Here is a 17,816-nt window from a genome sequence, read left to right as displayed (position 1 = left end):
AAGGAGCAGCAACAGTAGTGACCAGGAGCAGAACCCCGAACTAGAAGGAGTCAGGAAGGATCAGCAGAGAGCAGCTGTCTGTGGACACCACATTAGAAACATTCCCAGTTTGGGGCTCGTCTTGCTTCTGCCTCCATTTCACCTGTTGTTACTTTGATTTGCACCAAAGCAGAAACTGGTTCACAACCACTGGTTCTTCTAACGGACACTTTGATCTCTGGAGTTTCACTTTACACTGGGAACATGAAGCTGGATTCATCTACTTTAATTCATTGAGCTGTGACTCTTTCTTCTCGTATTGATTGTGTGATGAACTGAGAGTTGAACACATGACGTCGTGCTCACTGACATTACTGCTGATGACATCACAACATGAAGATGATTCACATGAAGACACATCAGTAAAAACATGAAGCTGATTCTTACCTGTTCATTCCTGCTGAGCTCTGATGCTAACTTTAGCTCTGTTTGCTAACCTTAGCTCTGATGCTAACTTTAGCTCTGATGCTAACTTTAGCTCTGTTTGCTAACTTTAGCTCTGATGCTGATCCAGCTGTGAATCTGGTCATCAAGTGAACAAACACACACGCGCACACGCACACTGATCAGGAGCGCGACCCCATAACCCGGAACCAAGCGGGACCAGACACTGACTCCTGATTGGTCGAGACGTGAATCAGGAGAACTCGGTTGCGCGGCCTCTACGTTCCAAGCCAGGAATTTCAACATTTCATAAATCTACTAAACCTGATCATCCCCCACACCCCCCACCCCCTGTGCTTCCATCTAATGAGGAATCTAGATTTCTGTCCATTTAAAAATATTTAATAAAATGTTAGCTTCATTTCCTGATAATCGGAGGAAGTGAAGTCATCTTTATTTGAGGGTGACTGACAGGTGTCGAGCAGCATCAACACCTCATGTACCAGAATATTGACGCCTCCATCTTATGCTTCACATTTAGTTTGAATTGTTTCAATAAATAAAAACAGGGAGCAGATAAATTATTCATTTTTATTTGAAAGAAAACAACAAATCATTTAAAAACAGGATGAAATCTGAAACTAAAACCATCATATTATCTGCACCTTCACCACTAGATGTCACCAAATCCTTCTCCAAAGTAAAATGAATTCCTCCCTAAATAATACCAACACCTCAAAGTTATAGAATTGGAGTAGTTCTCAATGGAGTAGAATTAAGGGAAAGTGACCCCCCCCCCCTAACTTTGTCATTAATAACATTAGTTGGGAGCTCAAAATGATTTTTAAGGATTATTTTTCAATCTCATAAATCTTAAAAAGTGAAATTGTTTGATTTTGACTCATAAATCTACAAATACATTTTCTTACCGTTAATGTGAAACATTGATATTTTTAAATCTTAAAATAATAACTAGTGTCAAACTCAAAATTGTGACACACAGAAAGTGAAAATAATGACTAATCTCATTAAGTAATTTATATTATACTTCTATCTCATAATGTTTAAATAAAACGCTTATGGATGTGATCGTTTAATACCATGAAAAAAAAATCATAATCGGACTTTGTTTTAGTCAAATTAGTTCAGATCTAATTAAAAATGCAATGAACACTCATTAGAATAAAATAATCAATATAACAGGAACAGTGATTATGAGGTTTCTCAACCTTCTTCAGACCTTCCACCAGTTTCAGATCCATAAACTCATCTGATAAACAACATTTAGACAGTCAACAATTATCATGAGATCTTTTTTTGAAATACGTATTTGAATTACAGCTACATGTGTTTCTAAAACATGAATACTTTCAAGTAAATATAAATCATCTTTGTGGCGTACAGACTGTAAAACCCTGGATTGAACAGTGTGTGTGTGTCTATGTGAGTTTTCAAATGTAAAAGTAAAAGTTCCCACATTAAAAAGCAGATACAGTATTAGAGCAGGATCAGGTAGAGCAGCCACAGGAGAACACACAGTGTCCCGATCCACGTCTGCCAGTCCACACTGATGAGGTCAAAGACTTCGGCCACCAGCCACTTATCATCAGCTGTCTGCTGCGAGTCCTGATGTTTGACAGCGTCGTGCAACCCGCCGTCTGAGTCCGACACATCAGGGATGAACAGGAAGTGTCTCCCGTCGTCATAGACCAGCGCTCGGCCTGGGCTGGCGTCTCCATCTTTAGACCTGGAGCGACCACGATGACAGGAGGTCAGACAGCACACAGCCTCAGTCAGAGCATGCGGACGCCTGACACAACCAATCAGGACCATGTGTGTTTGACTTGTTCATGCAGCGTGTTAATGTGGCGCAAACAAAATAAACCACCTGAAGGAATCACACAAACTAAACCAACTAAGGTTAATGAAGGACTAATGATTAAAGTGAAAATCAGTAGAATGATGACATGTTATCAAACTGCTACATTAACACACACATTCATTTAAACGTCACGTCACTTCCAAGCCTCATGTAAATATATAAAAAACACATGACACCATGTGGCGTGTAATTAAAGTTCCTATTCAGACCCACAGCGTGTCGACAACCTGGAAAACATCTGCACCAAATGTTCTCCCAGCTGCTGCACTGCTGTCTGCACGGAGTGACCACTACACGACCACATTTGTAGAAATGCAAGCGAATGTTATGCGTCATAGTTCATCTGAACTCCAGGTGAAGCCACGTTGTGGATTTGCTTCGCCACAAGAAGCAAATGTTTTATTCGCCCCCTGGTTTGCACCGATGGGAAGTTGAACGGAAGACGAAGGTTGGATCTAAAATGTTCACAAATGTGTGACCGTGACTTCAGACTCCATCGACTGATAAGAGAGAGTCTGTGAGGGACATTACCTTTTCCATCTGACTTAATCTAACCACCAGGTGTTGAGGAGGATTCACTGAAACTGGTGTTTTAGCTTTAATGTTTAATTTCTCTCAGCTCTGTCATTCACTCACATGGCTTTTCCTACCACAGCTACGCTGATGACACCCAACTAATCCTCTCTTTTCCCCAATCTGAAACACATTACTAGGCTGTGGATCGGGTCCAGTCTACATGCAGGACATGGTCAAACGTTACACCCCAGCCCGTCCACTCCGCTCTGCATCAGCCAATCAGCTGCTCCCTCACTGCCACTCAACAACATCACGACTGTTTCCTGTCCTGGCTCCTAAACGGTGGAACGAGCTCCACATCGACATCAGGACACATAGTCTACACATCTTCCTCCAGACTGAAGACACACCTCTTCAGACTACAGCTTGACATCTGCTTTTGAAGAAAATTGTACTTTCTTGATTCTTGTTGTTCTGGGTTTGTTCCCTCATGGTTGATGCACTTATTGTGAGTCGCTGTGGATAAAAGCGTCAGCTAAATGAAATGTAATGTAATGTAATGTTATTTGCTCAACCTGCTCTCATCACCTCAGTCGTACAGGTTCAGGGAAACAGGGACTCAGGAATCATTTCAAGTGTTTGTCTAACTCAAAGATTCTTTTCCTCAATCTCTTGTAGAGTGAATAGTCAGATAAAGTTTTACCGTGTGGATGAATACAGGTCAAACATCACTTACACCTGCATCAACAAGGGGTTTCATTTTAAGTGAATGCTCAAAGAACAGAGTCTTGGTTCACATTATTACTACACTTCAGGCCACAGGAAATAAATCTGGTCTATGAGCCTAAAACAGATTTATTGAATTATGTTCATCAGTTAAACAAGATCATGGGCACGTGGACGTTTTTTTTCAAAGATCAATATCAGGATCATGATTACGAACACAGACGATAAGCTTCCCTCGTGATCATCTTCAGGTTATAACAAGGACGGTTTTAGTATCAATTCTCGCACTTTACAATCCGATAATCCAAGATTTATAATCTGTTCAGTGTGAGAGGCTGCCCCGTTGTTGATGGGGGGACACACGTTAATGTGAGGTGTAAGCATTAACCACATTTAGACACAGGACACATGTTCATGCAGGTGTAGATTTATGACATCATAAAGTGTATGATGTCATAAGGCTTTGTGGAGCTGGTTGTATGCTACCCACCAGGTGAGCGTGGGCTCTGGGTGTCCTGTCACCTCCACCTCTAGCGTCACTGGAGAGCCCTCCTTAACGGTAGCTCTAGACAGGGGCCTGGTGAAGCAGGGAGGGCCCGGTTTAGAGGCTTTTCCCTGAGGAAGAGACCCTGCCTGGGCCTGGGGAAGAGAAGGAGCAGGAAGGGGAGGCCCTTGGATCTGAGGAGTAAGCCTGATCTCCTCACGGATGGCCATGGGCTGACAAATGCCTGGGTCTTGGTCTGAAGTTAGTAGATGAGATGGAGAAGAAGGGGGTGTGACATGCGGGTTAGCCTGCTGAGCTCGGGTCTGAGGCTGAGGAGGAGCAGTGGGCTTGGCAGCGCTGCTGGGGCTCATGCCAGGGTCATGCACACACTGCGTCAAGGACTCATGGATGGAGTAGACGGTGTGGTGGCTCTGCTTGTTGCTGACTCTATTACTGCTGGATATAGTGATGTTGTTGTCACTGTCTGGCTCTGGAATATTGGGAACATGGACATCAGGTAGATCGTCTTGCTTCGACCTGAGAGTGATGCCGGCCTGTGGCACATTGCATTGCCTGTCTGAAGAGGAGGACTGGCAGTAAACAGTTTGTTGGGTGACGGTAGTGGTTGTGGTCAGGCCGCTGCTCTGGGGCATCTTCACTGAGGATGTTTCCTTGCTGGGTTGAGTAGAAGGTTTACTCTGATCAAGGCCACTCCTAGAATCTGGGAAAGACTGAGGAGGATTGTTGTGTTGAAGGAGGCTTGTGCTGGTTTGTGAGCATGTTCTAATGTCTGCTGGAAGGGTTCCGTCGTTGCTTTGAGCAAATCCTCTGGCACGTGGGATCAGATTGTTTTTTGACAAAGTCTTATTCTGTGATAAGGAGCTTTTGTGGGGTGAACTGTGGCTGCTTCTTGCCTGTGGAAAAGTGTCTGAAGGGGAGAATTTGAAAAAAACGTTCTGCTCGGTAACTGTACTGGTGCTGGTGAGACTGTCACATTGAGGTTTGGAGACCAAGGAGGTTTCCTTTCTGGTTTGGGAGGAATTTATATCCTGATCGAATCCAATTCCAGAGTTAGGAAAGGACTGTGTAAAACGGTTGTCCTGGCAAATAGTTGTGATTTGAGGAAATGTTCTACATTTGAGGAAGCCAGTGTCTTGTGGACGGGTCTTGTCCTTGTTGATATCAGTGTCTGGACCATTGAAGGGCTGAGGACAATAGCTGGACTGAAGGGTGGGGCTCTGATCGAGCTCTGCAGGATGCGCAATGTGATCAGTCTGTGGCAAGGTCTTACTTTTGGATGTGACGTTTTGGTTACTCTGGGTACCTGGGCATTGCTGAGGCTGGTTAAACTGACTGTTGAGGTCATTTAATAATGGCTCAGTTTCTGAGGGGCTCCTCCTCTCAGGGACATCAGCATCTGTAGTTTTGCTCTTGTGGACTTGGTTGGATCTGGAGATGAAGTGTGCTTCAGTGCTGCCTGGGAGGAAATCAACACTGGTCCCCTCAGTCTGCATGATGGTGAGGGAGCCTGGAGCAGGAACTGTCAATGGACTCTGGACAAATGAACTGGACTCTGATCTGAACCTGTAACATACACAACAAGAAAAGAATCTTAACTCTGGATGTAATGCCGGTGAATTGATGGTCTACGCCTCATGTCAAGAAATATCCACCTACAGAATTGGGAATGTGTGCTGTGACAGTTGTTGCATGTCCTTCTCCTGCCCGATGTCTTACTCAACTATTTGATTATCCTTCGGTAAGGCTTCGTTCTTAGTGATCAAATGTGGCAGCACAGTATCAAACTGTAAAGTCAAGCTTTCTTATTGTTATACTTGTTTGACCAGATGTTTCCTGATTTCAATTCAAACATACGTCTTTATTTGGGGAAAGCACGACTGCTTGTGTTCAAAAAGAAGCGTAAATAGTTTGACAAAGATCTTGGTTAGACTGAAATCTGTTCAATGTGAGAATCTGACTCGTCTCATCGATACAAACAGACCTGGGGTTGCTGTGATTGGTCGGAGGAGGTGGATAACCCTCAGTCTGACTAGACCCTCTCTGTTGTCGGACTACACCGGTACCACTCTGCTCTGACTGGGCGTGGTAATGGTGGCTGTGCTGGTTGACGTGGGCGCTGTGGGAACTAAAACAGTAGCCCTCCTCAAAGTCTGATTGAACCAAGCCAGACTCCGGTGTTTCTGCCAGCGGCGGCAGGGAGATATCATCAGGTGATACACACTCGTATTCATCATTGGACAGCGAGTCTTCGGACATCACTTCCTGTTGATGGAGCTCCACCTCTGACAGGTCTGATGCATCCTGAGGATCAGAATATAAAGAAGGTTTTAGAAGTCTGTGGGAGGTTCCTACTTCAAACTAATGAAGAACATTTCTACAGATATACACATGTTGAAGACTCATCACATTCAAGAAATAACTTTCATATAAAACTAACTTTACCAAGTGATTTATAAGATGTAAAGGTTCAGTGTAGATAAGCATATTAATGTTGTTTCCAGTAACGTTTGCTAAAGGCAGCTTGATTTTCCACCTTGGAATCTTATTTATAATGTTTACATCTGTGTAGAAAGGAAGATTTAGATTCATGCAGCTGCAGAATTTGAGCCACAGCAGAGTTAAAGTTGCAGTGTGTAGAATGTAGTGACATCTAGTGGTGACGTGTCGTGTTGCAGCTGAACACCCCTCACCTCATCCCCCTCTTCCAAGCATGAAAGAGAACGTGTGGTAACTTCAGTTTTCATAAAAACTCAAAAGGTTTAGTTTGTCCAGTCTGGGCTACTGTAAAAAAACATGGTGGCCTCCGTAGAGTGGAGCCGCTCGCAATATAAGTATTTCAATATAAAGTATTTCAATATAAAGTATTTCAATATAAAGTATTTCAATATAAAGTATTTCAATATAAAGGTCCCATTCCTTTAGACCTTTAAGCTAAATTTACCGTCACCATGTTGGAGGGGAACACACATTTGTGTATCATCAGTGTCGTGATGTAATATAAACTGAGTTTTTAAATATAAAGCTCAGTAGATTCAAAGTAGATCTAAAGTACATGCTTGATGGACACCACTTGTGAGAACCACTCGTAGAGGTGTGGTACTTAATAAACAGGAAGTTGAAACTACCTGCACCTCCTTCCTGTGACACTCCCTCTGGACATCAGAGAGCGACGGGCCAATCACAGGAGGAGGGGACGTGGTCGGAGCCTCAGTGGAGATTGGCTGTAATTGGCTGAGGACGGCGCTGACCCGTCGGCTGGCCTCCACCGGGGAGCAGGACAGGCTGAAGGTGTGGCTGGAGCAGGAGGAGGAGGAGTTTGACTGCTCTCTGTGGCTGAAGAAGAAACGACAAAGTGAAACGAAACTTCTCTGTAAACAAAAGATTAAATTACAACATTACATTTCTTTTGTTTTCTTATAAAGTTTCTGTTCGTCTTTCTATACTTTTCCAGTTCATGTTACTAGTTGATCAACATTTTGATCCAGACTGAAATATCTCAACAACTATCGATGAGAATCCACATCTGCAGGATGAACTGGCTCGTTGGGATTGTCATGGTCCCCAGAGGAATTGAGTTACAGTAAATGATAGTGTTTCTGCTGATCCTGTTTTTAGTGCCACCATGTTCACATTTATGGTTTTTGGAAAAATATCAACAACCATTAGATGAAATTAACTTGGTTCAGACGTTCACTCTCACTAGAGGATGAACAATATGGATTTGGGTTTTAAGCATCTGTTTCACTTTGTTATTTATATATATATATATGAACAGGTTATGAACAGGTTATGAGCAGGTTATGAACAGGTTATGAACACGTTATGAACAGGTTATGAACAGGTTATGAGCAGGTTATGAACACGTTATGAACAGGTTATGAACAGGTTATGAACAGGTTATGAGCAGGTTATGAACAGGTTATGAACATGTTATGAACACGTTATGAACACGTTATGAACACGTTATGAACAGGTTATGAACACGTTATGAACACGTTATGAACACGGTTATGAGCAGGTTATGAGCAGGTTATGAACACGTTATGAACACGTTATGAACACATTATGAACACGTTATGAACACGTTATGAACACGTTATGAACAGGTTATGAACATGTTATGAACACGCTTATGAACAGGTTATGAGCAGGTTATGAGCAGGTTATGAACAGGTTATGAACACGTTATGAACACGTTATGAACAGGTTATGAACACGTTATGAACACGTTATGAACAGGTTATGAACACGTTATGAACACGTTATGAACAGGTTATGAGCAGGTTATGAGCAGGTTATGAACAGGTTATGAACACGTTATGAACACGTTATGAACACGTTATGAACAGGTTATGAACAGGTTATGAACAGGTTATGAACAGGTTATGAACAGGTTATGAACACGTTATGAACACGTTATGAACAGGTTATGAGCAGGTTATGAACAGGTTATGAACACGTTATGAACACGTTATGAACAGGTTATGAACACGTTATGAACACGTTATGAACACGTTATGAACAGGTTATGAACATGTTATGAACACGTTATGAACAGGTTATGAACAGGTTATGAGCAGGTTATGAACATGTTATGAACAGGTTATGAACAGGTTATGAACAGGTTATGAACAGGTTATGAACAGGTTATGAACAGGTTATGAACAGGTTATGAACAGGTTATGAACAGGTTATGAACACGTTATGAACACGTTATGAACAGGTTATGAACGTCTTCACTGTACCTGATCTCTGTGGTGACCGTCTGTCTGTCTGCCTCCTGATTGTCACTCTTCTGTAACGGAGGCTTCCTATTGGCTGCAGTCTGCTTCTTCACAGGAACCTCCTTCCCATCATGCTCGCTGGTCAGTTCGGGGGTGTGGCCTGTCTCCTTCAGCTCGCACTGGGAGAACAGGACAGATTCTGAATTCTAATATTTAATATTTTATTAAATCACGAAAGAAGAATGAGAAACATGATTATATTTTTGTTATCATTTGTTTTAGTTTTTAACATTAATCTGATGATGTGATTTTGTTTTTTACCACATCAGCAGCTTCCTGCGAGCGGCAGTTATCCACCTGCTCCTTCGTTTTGATGTTTCTGTTTTCCCTCGACTGCTTTTCTGTCTCTTCTTCTTGCGTCTCATTCTGTCTCGTCCGCTCCTTCTCTTCCTCTTTTATTTCTTTCTCTCCGTTGTTCTGCTGCTGTTTTTCAGGTTTCAGCTGTTTCAGCTGGAAACACATCAGTGAACATGGACCTTCATTAGATCATGTTTTCATTGCAACAGACTCGGCCTTTAACGTGTATTTTTGTGTAGTTTGATTTATTTGTTTGGGTCAACACTCCGAGTGTGTTCATGTTGTTTTCAAGTTGTGTGTTCAGGTTGTTGTGTTCACATTGTGTTCACGTTGTGTGTTGTGACCTTCAGTTTGGCCTCCAGCTCCATCAGTCCGTCACTCAGCTCCCTGATGGATGCCACCATCTCTGAGTGTTTACTGAGCGTCCTCTCGATGTAGCGCCGCCCCTCCTCCACCCCTGCAACATACGTACACATCTCAACATAAGATTTTAATTTGTCAAATGTTCTAAAAATGTTTCGTCCAGTGCTGCTTCCAAAACATTAGCACCACGTGATCAGTGGAAATCATAAGCATGTGTTGCTACCCACCGTGCAGTCTGACCGCGAGGTCACTGATCTGACTGATCCTCGCTTCCTGCTGAGGAACCGTCGGCCACACGAACTTCTCAAACTGTCGATGGAGAACGGTGACGGCCTCTGTGCTGCGACAGTCTGAGGAAAACGTCTGGACGCGAGTGATGGTCGCACTCGCCCCCTCACACCAGAACTGATACTGAAAACAACACGTAAATGTTTTTAAGGATTTGAGCAGGTTTTGATTTATTCGTATTCTTATTCTCACCTCCTCCATGGCTTGTTGCAGTCTGCACGTCATGTCCAGCGTTTTTTGATGTTCACTCACACTTCGCTCAAACTCTCCCATCTGTCTCTGCAGCTCGTTGACGGCGTCCTCCACCTCCCGGGCCACGCCCTCTGACCCCAGCTGAGCCCTCACACCCTGCAGGCGTTTCCGGAGCAGAGACTGAAAATACAGACGGACGTGACATGACGGATCTCAAATGCGAGGCCAAATCAGAGAGAGGGGTTCGACTGGAGATGAAGACGACACTGTGACATGTACCCGCCCACACTGGTTATTCTGAGGGTTAATGTACCTGCAGCTTGTCCTCACACAGCTCCACCTGCTGCAGCTGGTTCCTGACAGCCTTCATGTTCCTGGTCCTGTCGTTTCTCTTCAGGAAGTTAAACTTCAGGTTGTTGAACCGTTTCTTCAACTCCTTGAAGGAATCCCGGAGCTGAAACATGACACAGCAGAAAACCCATCAGCTGGTCGGACACAAAGAAGAAGTTTGTTCTTTAAGTTTGTTGTGTGGTTTGATCTGTGGTGTTACTACAGATGACTTTTCAAAATAGTGCGGAAAAATACATTTTGGTAAAAATAACAGTTTCCTTAAGTTTGTGTTCAGATTTTTGAAGTTGAAACCAACAAAGGTTTGTTATTTCTACTTGTGAAAGAATGTTAACGTCAGTCCACCGCAAAATGTCTCAACAACTTTTCAGCGGATTTTCATTGTCCACAGAGGATGATTCCTTGAATCCTTGAATTCACACGATACCATGAAACTGACATTTTCCGTTACAGACGAACGTCTCCACAACTTTTGGATGGTTTGTTATGAAATTTGAAATAGGGTTAGAATCCAAATCCTCTGGGGACCATGAGTGTCAGTACAAAAGTTCATAGAAATCTATTGAATAGTTCTTTAAAGAGACACTGAAGCTGCTAACATGGCTGAGAATAGTTTAAATCATTTTCATGTTGTATCAGAACTGATCTTTGATCAGTTGCTGGGTTTTCGCTTAGCGTTGATGTAGCTGCATGTGGACGGAGTTTTGGTGAGATTATATTTAGAGCAGCAGGGTCTAAATCCAGTGAGACATTTCTGCTTTGGACAGGAGGAACAGCGGTGTCATGTGGCTGATCTGTCAGCTAAAGACAGCTGAGAGGGAGACAGACACAGTGAAGGAGGTGAAATCAGAGGCCGAGGAGGTGGGACACTGAGCTGGAGGCGGAGTGAAGCTGTCGCCTCAGAAACCTCAGTCGTCCAAGGAAACCCAGGGAGTGTGAAAGTACCACAGGTAACACAAAGGATCACCTACCACCATGTACTCAGAACCACGATCGACATAACATACCACAAAGTAACACAACAGTAACCTCAAGATATAATGTTTTCATGAAGGACACAACAAGATCATAAAGTACTCCAAAAAGTAAAATACCTCAGGGTGTATGAAAAAGAGATCAACATGCAGTAACAACCACAAAGTGCTATTGGAGATGTAGTATCACTGAAGCTGTCTCTTCTTCAGAGGCTATATGACCGATCAAGCCACAGTGACATTACATTGTCCCATTTCAAAGGCTACTTTTAATGCAACTCACAAACTAGTCCTTCCATACCCAAGCAACAAAGTACTACAAAGTATTTAAACCCACCCACAGTAATATGAAGTACCCAAGAAGACCAATTAGTACACTGAACTCCACCCAAGGGTATAATGGAGGACCCATGAGGTGTCCCAGAAGACCATAACGGACCACATGGTACTTATCAGATCTAAAGAGATCATTAGTAGGACCAGAAAGTACTTCAGTTCAACCACCAGAGGGCGGAATGCCCCTGTAGTAGCTCAGATCATTTAACATGAAGTACCACAAAGTATCTCATCACTGAACCCAAACAAACGTTTCTCTGAGAATCTTTAATGAGAACTGAAATGCTCTGAATGTCTGTGATGATCGAATCAAACCCACAAAACAGAAACAGAACCAAACTCATGTTTCATCCTCTTCATCAGAATCCTGCAGATTCCTTCAGGTGACTCAGCAGTGAGAACGAGTCCAAACACTCAGAGTCCCGTTGGGACTCTTCACCCTGAATCTGACTGAGGCATCATGGGATACGTAGAGGGGGGGTTTGGTTACAGAGCGGCGACAATTGAACCTTGGTCCCTCTTTGTGTCTGAGGATCCTCGGTCACTCAGGTTCAAGGTTAATCGGACTCATTCAATCCTCTGTTCAACTAAATCTGTTTGTTGTTGACTTCCACAGTTACAGAGCGTGAAACATGTGCATGTTGTCACACGTGTTTTCCTGCATGTTGGTAATTCATAGCTCCACAGGGAAATGTTATTTAGATCTGCAGGAACTTTTGATTTCAATCAACATCAATGTTTATACATTTTATTTGAGTCTCTGATGTTTATCTCAGCTGCTTGTGCAGGTTTCAATGTGCTGGTGACACACAGCACCAGGTGCATGATGGTTAATACCCATGGGCTGACTCAGCCTGTATTTAGCCTCCCCCCCCTCTCTCCTGCAGTTGTTGCTCAGTGAATCGACGAATCCATCCTTTACTGGAGCCTGGGTGCAGCTGACTGGGGACAAACATCCACGACTTATAGTGGATTTAAGCTCAATATCGGAAACATATAAGAAACCAGACGGAGGCTTCGGCCGTTTTCTGCGTATTTGTGCACGATATGGACGAAACAGACAAAATGGAGCAGTACCACCAGAAATCACAGGGGGCAGCGTAGCTAAAAGTTCAAGTGAGACGAACACTGGTGATGATGTAGAAATTTCAACAATGGCAAACTTGAGGAGAGACCACCTCCAAACGGGGGGGTGGTCTGGTGCCTTTTCTCCAGAGGAACATTATCACAACCTCCTCCACGGTCGCCATGTTTGTTGTTGTCGGAAACTCTCGGACTCTGCTCTGCCCTCTAGTGGATGTTTTCTTTAACGACAATGCCAACGTAAAGGACGTAGGTGTGTGGACAGTGATGGTTTACTCTTGTTTTATTTTTCAAAACTCTAGTGGCCATTAGAGGAACAGCAGCTGAACACATGATACAGTCAGAGGAGAGTCATCACTTATATTTAGACTGAGATCAAAACTGCCTCTGAACACGTTCAGTCTGTTCAGCTCACAAAACTGAAACCAGATGAACACATTTCATTTTGTGATAAATATTTACATTTAATTTCTTTAATTTACAGAGTTTGTTCATTTTGGACATTTCCTGTTTTTTCTGAATAATTTATTTGGTTAAAAGAGTCTTTAAATATCGAAAAATGTAAAATCTGTCGACACGATTCAACATGAACAAAGAATCAGAAACATAAAATAAACCTGAAGATAAATCTGATCTGATATTTATAGACAAACAGCTGCTGCTGCAGCCCCTCTGCTGGCCATACTCATGAACTACAGCTTAGTGTGATATATTCTCTCTGTGGGTTGAACTTAGTAGATCACCATGGTAACAAGTTAACTTCAGACCAATCAGATCAGAGAGTTAACAAAACCAAAGAATGAAGACGATCCCAGCTGCTGACGGAACAACATGAGGAGACTTATATTATGAATACAAAATATATCCGATGTAACGAACAGCTCGCATCTGATTTACCACCAGCAGAATCTGTGACCTGTGACCTGTGACCTCACCTGGGTGATGTCATCGTTGATCTGCCGGGTCACACGCTCTCTGTGGAGCTCCTCCTCCCGGCGAGCGGCTTCGTTCAGCCACGAGACGCAGAGCGAGTCGAGAGAGAGAAAACGAAGCTCCAGCTGCTGAAGTTTGAATCCCGCCCAGTCCTGAGAGCACAGACACACACAGTGTGTTATAATACTGCAGTATTACAGTATTACAGTACTTTAATACTACAGTACCACAGTATTATGGTACTATAATACAATAGCATTACAGTATTCAAGTATTACTACTTACTACTACTTTTTAGCAGTTCACTTCCACACGTCTTGTAAGTAAACAACACATTCAGATCTCGTGGCCCCGAGTTATTTATCTCGTTGCCACACGTTATTATAACGTAATATATTTTCACCAAATGTCACCAGGGGGCGCTGTAACTTAAACATTCACACAATCACAGATGTTTTACCAGTTGTTCTTCCTGCATTTAGCAGCTGTAACGGTTTCTTATATTCTGGATGTTTGTTCTCCTGGGTTGTGTTGTGTTGTGTTGTGTTGTGTTGTGTTGTGTTGTGTTGTACGTACACACTGGGCAGCAGCAGTACAGATGTTGGTCTTCAGTGCAGCAGCTGTTGTAAACAGACTCTTGATCAGTTGCTGTTTCTCATGTGAACCAGCAGAGTCAGAGAGCAGCAGCGCCTCCAGCTGGACACACAGGAAACAACAGTTAGACCCACCCGACCAAGCTGACCCACGTACACCATCAAACACACCTCTCACACTGATTGTTTGTGTTGTTCGGTGTTTGATCCCCGAGCTTTAATGATCACCGACTCTGACCTGCTGAGCTCTGAGGTGGAAGCTGCTGCTCAGATCCAGGATCCACTCGCTCTGCTCCATCTTCTCCTTCACTTTCTTCTGGAGCGTCAGGAGCTCGGACACATCGTCCTCCTTCACCTGCTCCAGCTCCTGGTCTCCTCCCAGACCCTCCCAGCTCCTCATCACCTGCTCCAGCTCCTGGTCTCCTCCCAGACCCTCCCAGCTCCTCATCACCTGCTCCACCTCTGCGTCCAGTTGCTGACAAAAGAACAGAGAAGAAGACTCAAGAGGAAACGTTTTGTTAAAAACAAATCAGGAGAAGAAGTCGGACGTCTGCCCAGTTTCTAACAGTCCTGACCACAGACTGATAATAAAGATGGACGACATGACGACTCCTTAAAGTGAAGCCAAATCATCTGGATCGCCCCCTGGTGTCTGGCTGCAGTGTAGGTCATGAACCCTCCTCCTCCATGTTAGCAGATGGGACATGGAACAAAGTAGAAGTTAAATAAATGTGTGTAAAGATGTTTCTGTCATTTCAGGTCGTTCTTATCTCTCTGATGTTTGTTCAAGTGTTTCTGATCAGTTTGGTTTGAATCAGTTATTTGATGATATAAAAACAGTCATGATTGACAGCTGAGACTGACTCCTGATTGGTTGAGCCTGTGTTTGGGTGGGACCTCGATACCTTGGCTCCACTTCACGATCACTGCTGCAAAGAGTCAAAACCACGTGAAGGATCTCAGTCCAGTCGTGTTCCCATGAGTCTTTGCTCTTCCTCCATGTCCTGTCCTGTATCTATTGGCAGTTAAAGAGTCACATGACTCACAGTGAAAAGAGGCGTGGCCTGACTGAAGCGCTCCGTCAGTGTGGAGGTCTGCAGGTCTGAACCCAGATCCACGTTAGTGCACGAGTCCAGCAGCTCAGAGACGCTCCTCAAGTCCTGCAGCGTCTGACCACACAAGAGCAGGTAACAGTAATCAAGTACCAATACTCAGATACTCGTACTTTACTTCAATATTCTTATTTTACTATATTTAACTACATTAAAAGGTAAACTACATTTACTCTGTAGTTAAAAGTTATCGTCCAGATTGAATAAAAACAGATCAGAGCAGTAACGCTGACCTTTAACAGTCTCTCTCTGTACTTCCTGCGTGATGTCACTTCCTCTTCCTGCTGATGGATCTGGACATGATGGCGACTCCGCAGCTCATTCACTTCCTGTTTGGTTCTGTTGAGCTGCTTGATCGTCCGCTGGACCACGGACGCCACAGAGCGCAGGTCCAACCCCGATCCTGACACATACGCCACACACACAAAGACACACACACACACACACACACACACACACACACACACACACACACACACATTAATATATGTACTGCTATATTCTGTCAATTCAGAAAAACTTTTAACTTTTTAATTTTTTGACGTAAAATAAAAATCACATCATCTCATTAATCTCACCTAATTTTAATAAACATGATTTTCATTTTATTTTATTTGTGTGACATCATTAAATCTCAGGTAACTTCATGTCATGTAATCTCATTGGATGTAATCTGATTACTTTTCAGCTCCTGTAATCAGAAACCAATCAGGCTGACCCTGACAGCCAGGTTACCATGGTGACAATCTGGACGAAGCTGTTTCCCGCTTCCTGAGCAGCGAGGAGCCTCGGCAGCGTTTCCTCCCAGCGGGAGTCAACCTTCTTCTTCTGTGGTGTTGACCTGGAACTGTCTGCAGCCTCCCTCCCCTCCTCCTCCTCTCCTCTCCTCCTGTAGACCTCCCTCACTTCTTCTATCTCCTCCTCCACCTGGAAAACAGCAGAGTGTCACCACAGACCCTCTGGTCCAGAGCAAGACCCCCCCGACTGCAGTGTTCCTTACAGAGAGCAGTGATTTAAAGCTCAGACTCTGACCTGCTGCGCTGCTCCAAGGAACAAGACGTACGTCTGCAGCAGCTGCAGGTTTGACTCTATCGTCCTGTTCACACTCTGCAGCTGCGTCAGGACCACATCAGCTCGAGCAGCGAGTTCAGGACTCTGTGGACCAGCGGCCTCGGTTCTGGACGGTCTCCCTGTCTTCAGCTGCTCTGTGAGGGCCCTCAGCGGGGTCAGCTGTCCAGGACCGGCCCCCGGACTGGCGTGTGGAGCTCGGACCTGGTCCAGGATCTGCTTCAGGTTCTCTGCGTCCTGACACACTGACTGCAGACAAACAAGAGAGAAAGGATCAGTGCAACAGGAAATAAAACACATATCTGCCACAACTTTAACATCCAGTCTGATGGAAATGCATCATGGGAGTCGTAGTTCACAGACTTGTGCTTTGAGTTTTTATTAACCTTCACAAAGTGTTTAACATCTTATGATTCAGTGGAACCTGCTGTATTTCTACTGAGTTGTGTGTGTGTGTGTGTGTGTGTGTGTGTGTGTGTGTGTGTGTGTGTGTGTGTGTGTGTGTACCTCAGCCTGTGTGTGCAGCTGCTTGTGTGTGTTCAGAGCATCTTCAGCCTCCGTCAGGTTCCGTCCTGCTTCAGAGCTGCGAGACAACACACTGCTGCTCTGCTGCACCCAGCTACACACCTGCAACACACACACACACACCACACACACACACACACACACACACACACACACACACACACACACACACACACAGAGACAGACACACACACGCACAGACACACATGTATGAGTGTGAACCAGTTTCATTGTTGTTCAACTTAAGACGGTAAAGAAGACGCCACCTTGTCCAGAAGGCGTTCACATGACGATAGCACCTCCTGCTGATTGGTCAGTAGGACTTGGTGGGTGTGGTCTTCTCCACTGTGTTTCTCCTGTATAACAGCTCTCCACCCGCCCACTATACCACAGAAGAAGAAAATCAAGTAGGTTATGTTGACGTTTCACTTGTTCTTAGATTTATAGAAAATAAAGTTTTGTAACAAGAAAAAAAAATGATGTGTGTGCATCTGTTTGTGTGTTCCTATCAGTGTGTGTGTGTGTGTGTGTCTGTTTCTATCAGTGTGTGTGTGTGTGTGTGTGTCTGTTTCTATCAGTGTGTGTGTGTGTGTGTGTGTCTGTTTCTATCAGTGTGTGTGTGTGTCTGTTTCTATCAGTGTGTGTGTGTGTGTCTGTTTCTATCAGTGTGTGTGTGTGTGTGTCTGTTCCTATCAGTGTGTGTGTGTGTTGTTTCTATCAGTGTGTGTGTGTGTGTGTGTGTGTGTGTGTGTGTGTGTTCGTGTGTGTGTCTGTTTCTATCAGTGTGTGTGGTGTCTGTTTCTATCAGTGTGTGTGTGTGTGTTTGTGTCTGTTCTATCAGTGTGTGTGTGTGTGTGTTTTATCAGTG

General features: G+C 43.9%; 2 protein-coding genes across 7 annotated transcripts in view; both read right to left on the bottom strand.

The window, feature by feature from the left end:
* The window catches only part of LOC118120114 (abl interactor 2-like), an 882,953-nt gene that overhangs the window by 342,383 nt on the left and 522,754 nt on the right, over positions 1 to 17,816 (bottom strand). The window lies entirely within an intron of this gene.
* On the bottom strand, positions 1,001 to 15,275 carry LOC118120004. The gene is made up of 14 exons (XM_047342548.1): positions 15,149 to 15,275; positions 14,482 to 14,718; positions 14,227 to 14,346; positions 13,653 to 13,802; positions 10,290 to 10,430; positions 9,977 to 10,156; positions 9,724 to 9,907; positions 9,478 to 9,590; positions 9,098 to 9,286; positions 8,798 to 8,982; positions 7,178 to 7,385; positions 6,034 to 6,353; positions 4,038 to 5,615; positions 1,001 to 2,170 (listed from the first exon to the last, which is right to left on the bottom strand). The coding sequence occupies exons 2-14, from the start codon at positions 14,689 to 14,691 to the stop codon at positions 1,921 to 1,923; spliced, it is 3,828 nt and encodes a 1,275-aa protein (XP_047198504.1). The 5' UTR covers positions 14,692 to 14,718; positions 15,149 to 15,275; the 3' UTR covers positions 1,001 to 1,920.

The sequence above is a fragment of the Hippoglossus stenolepis genome, chromosome 13, assembly GCF_022539355.2.
Source record: "Hippoglossus stenolepis isolate QCI-W04-F060 chromosome 13, HSTE1.2, whole genome shotgun sequence".
Classification (NCBI taxonomy): Eukaryota; Metazoa; Chordata; class Actinopteri; order Pleuronectiformes; family Pleuronectidae; genus Hippoglossus; species Hippoglossus stenolepis.
Note: the sequence above shows the minus strand (reverse complement) of the source record. Positions and strands in the feature narration are given on the sequence as shown.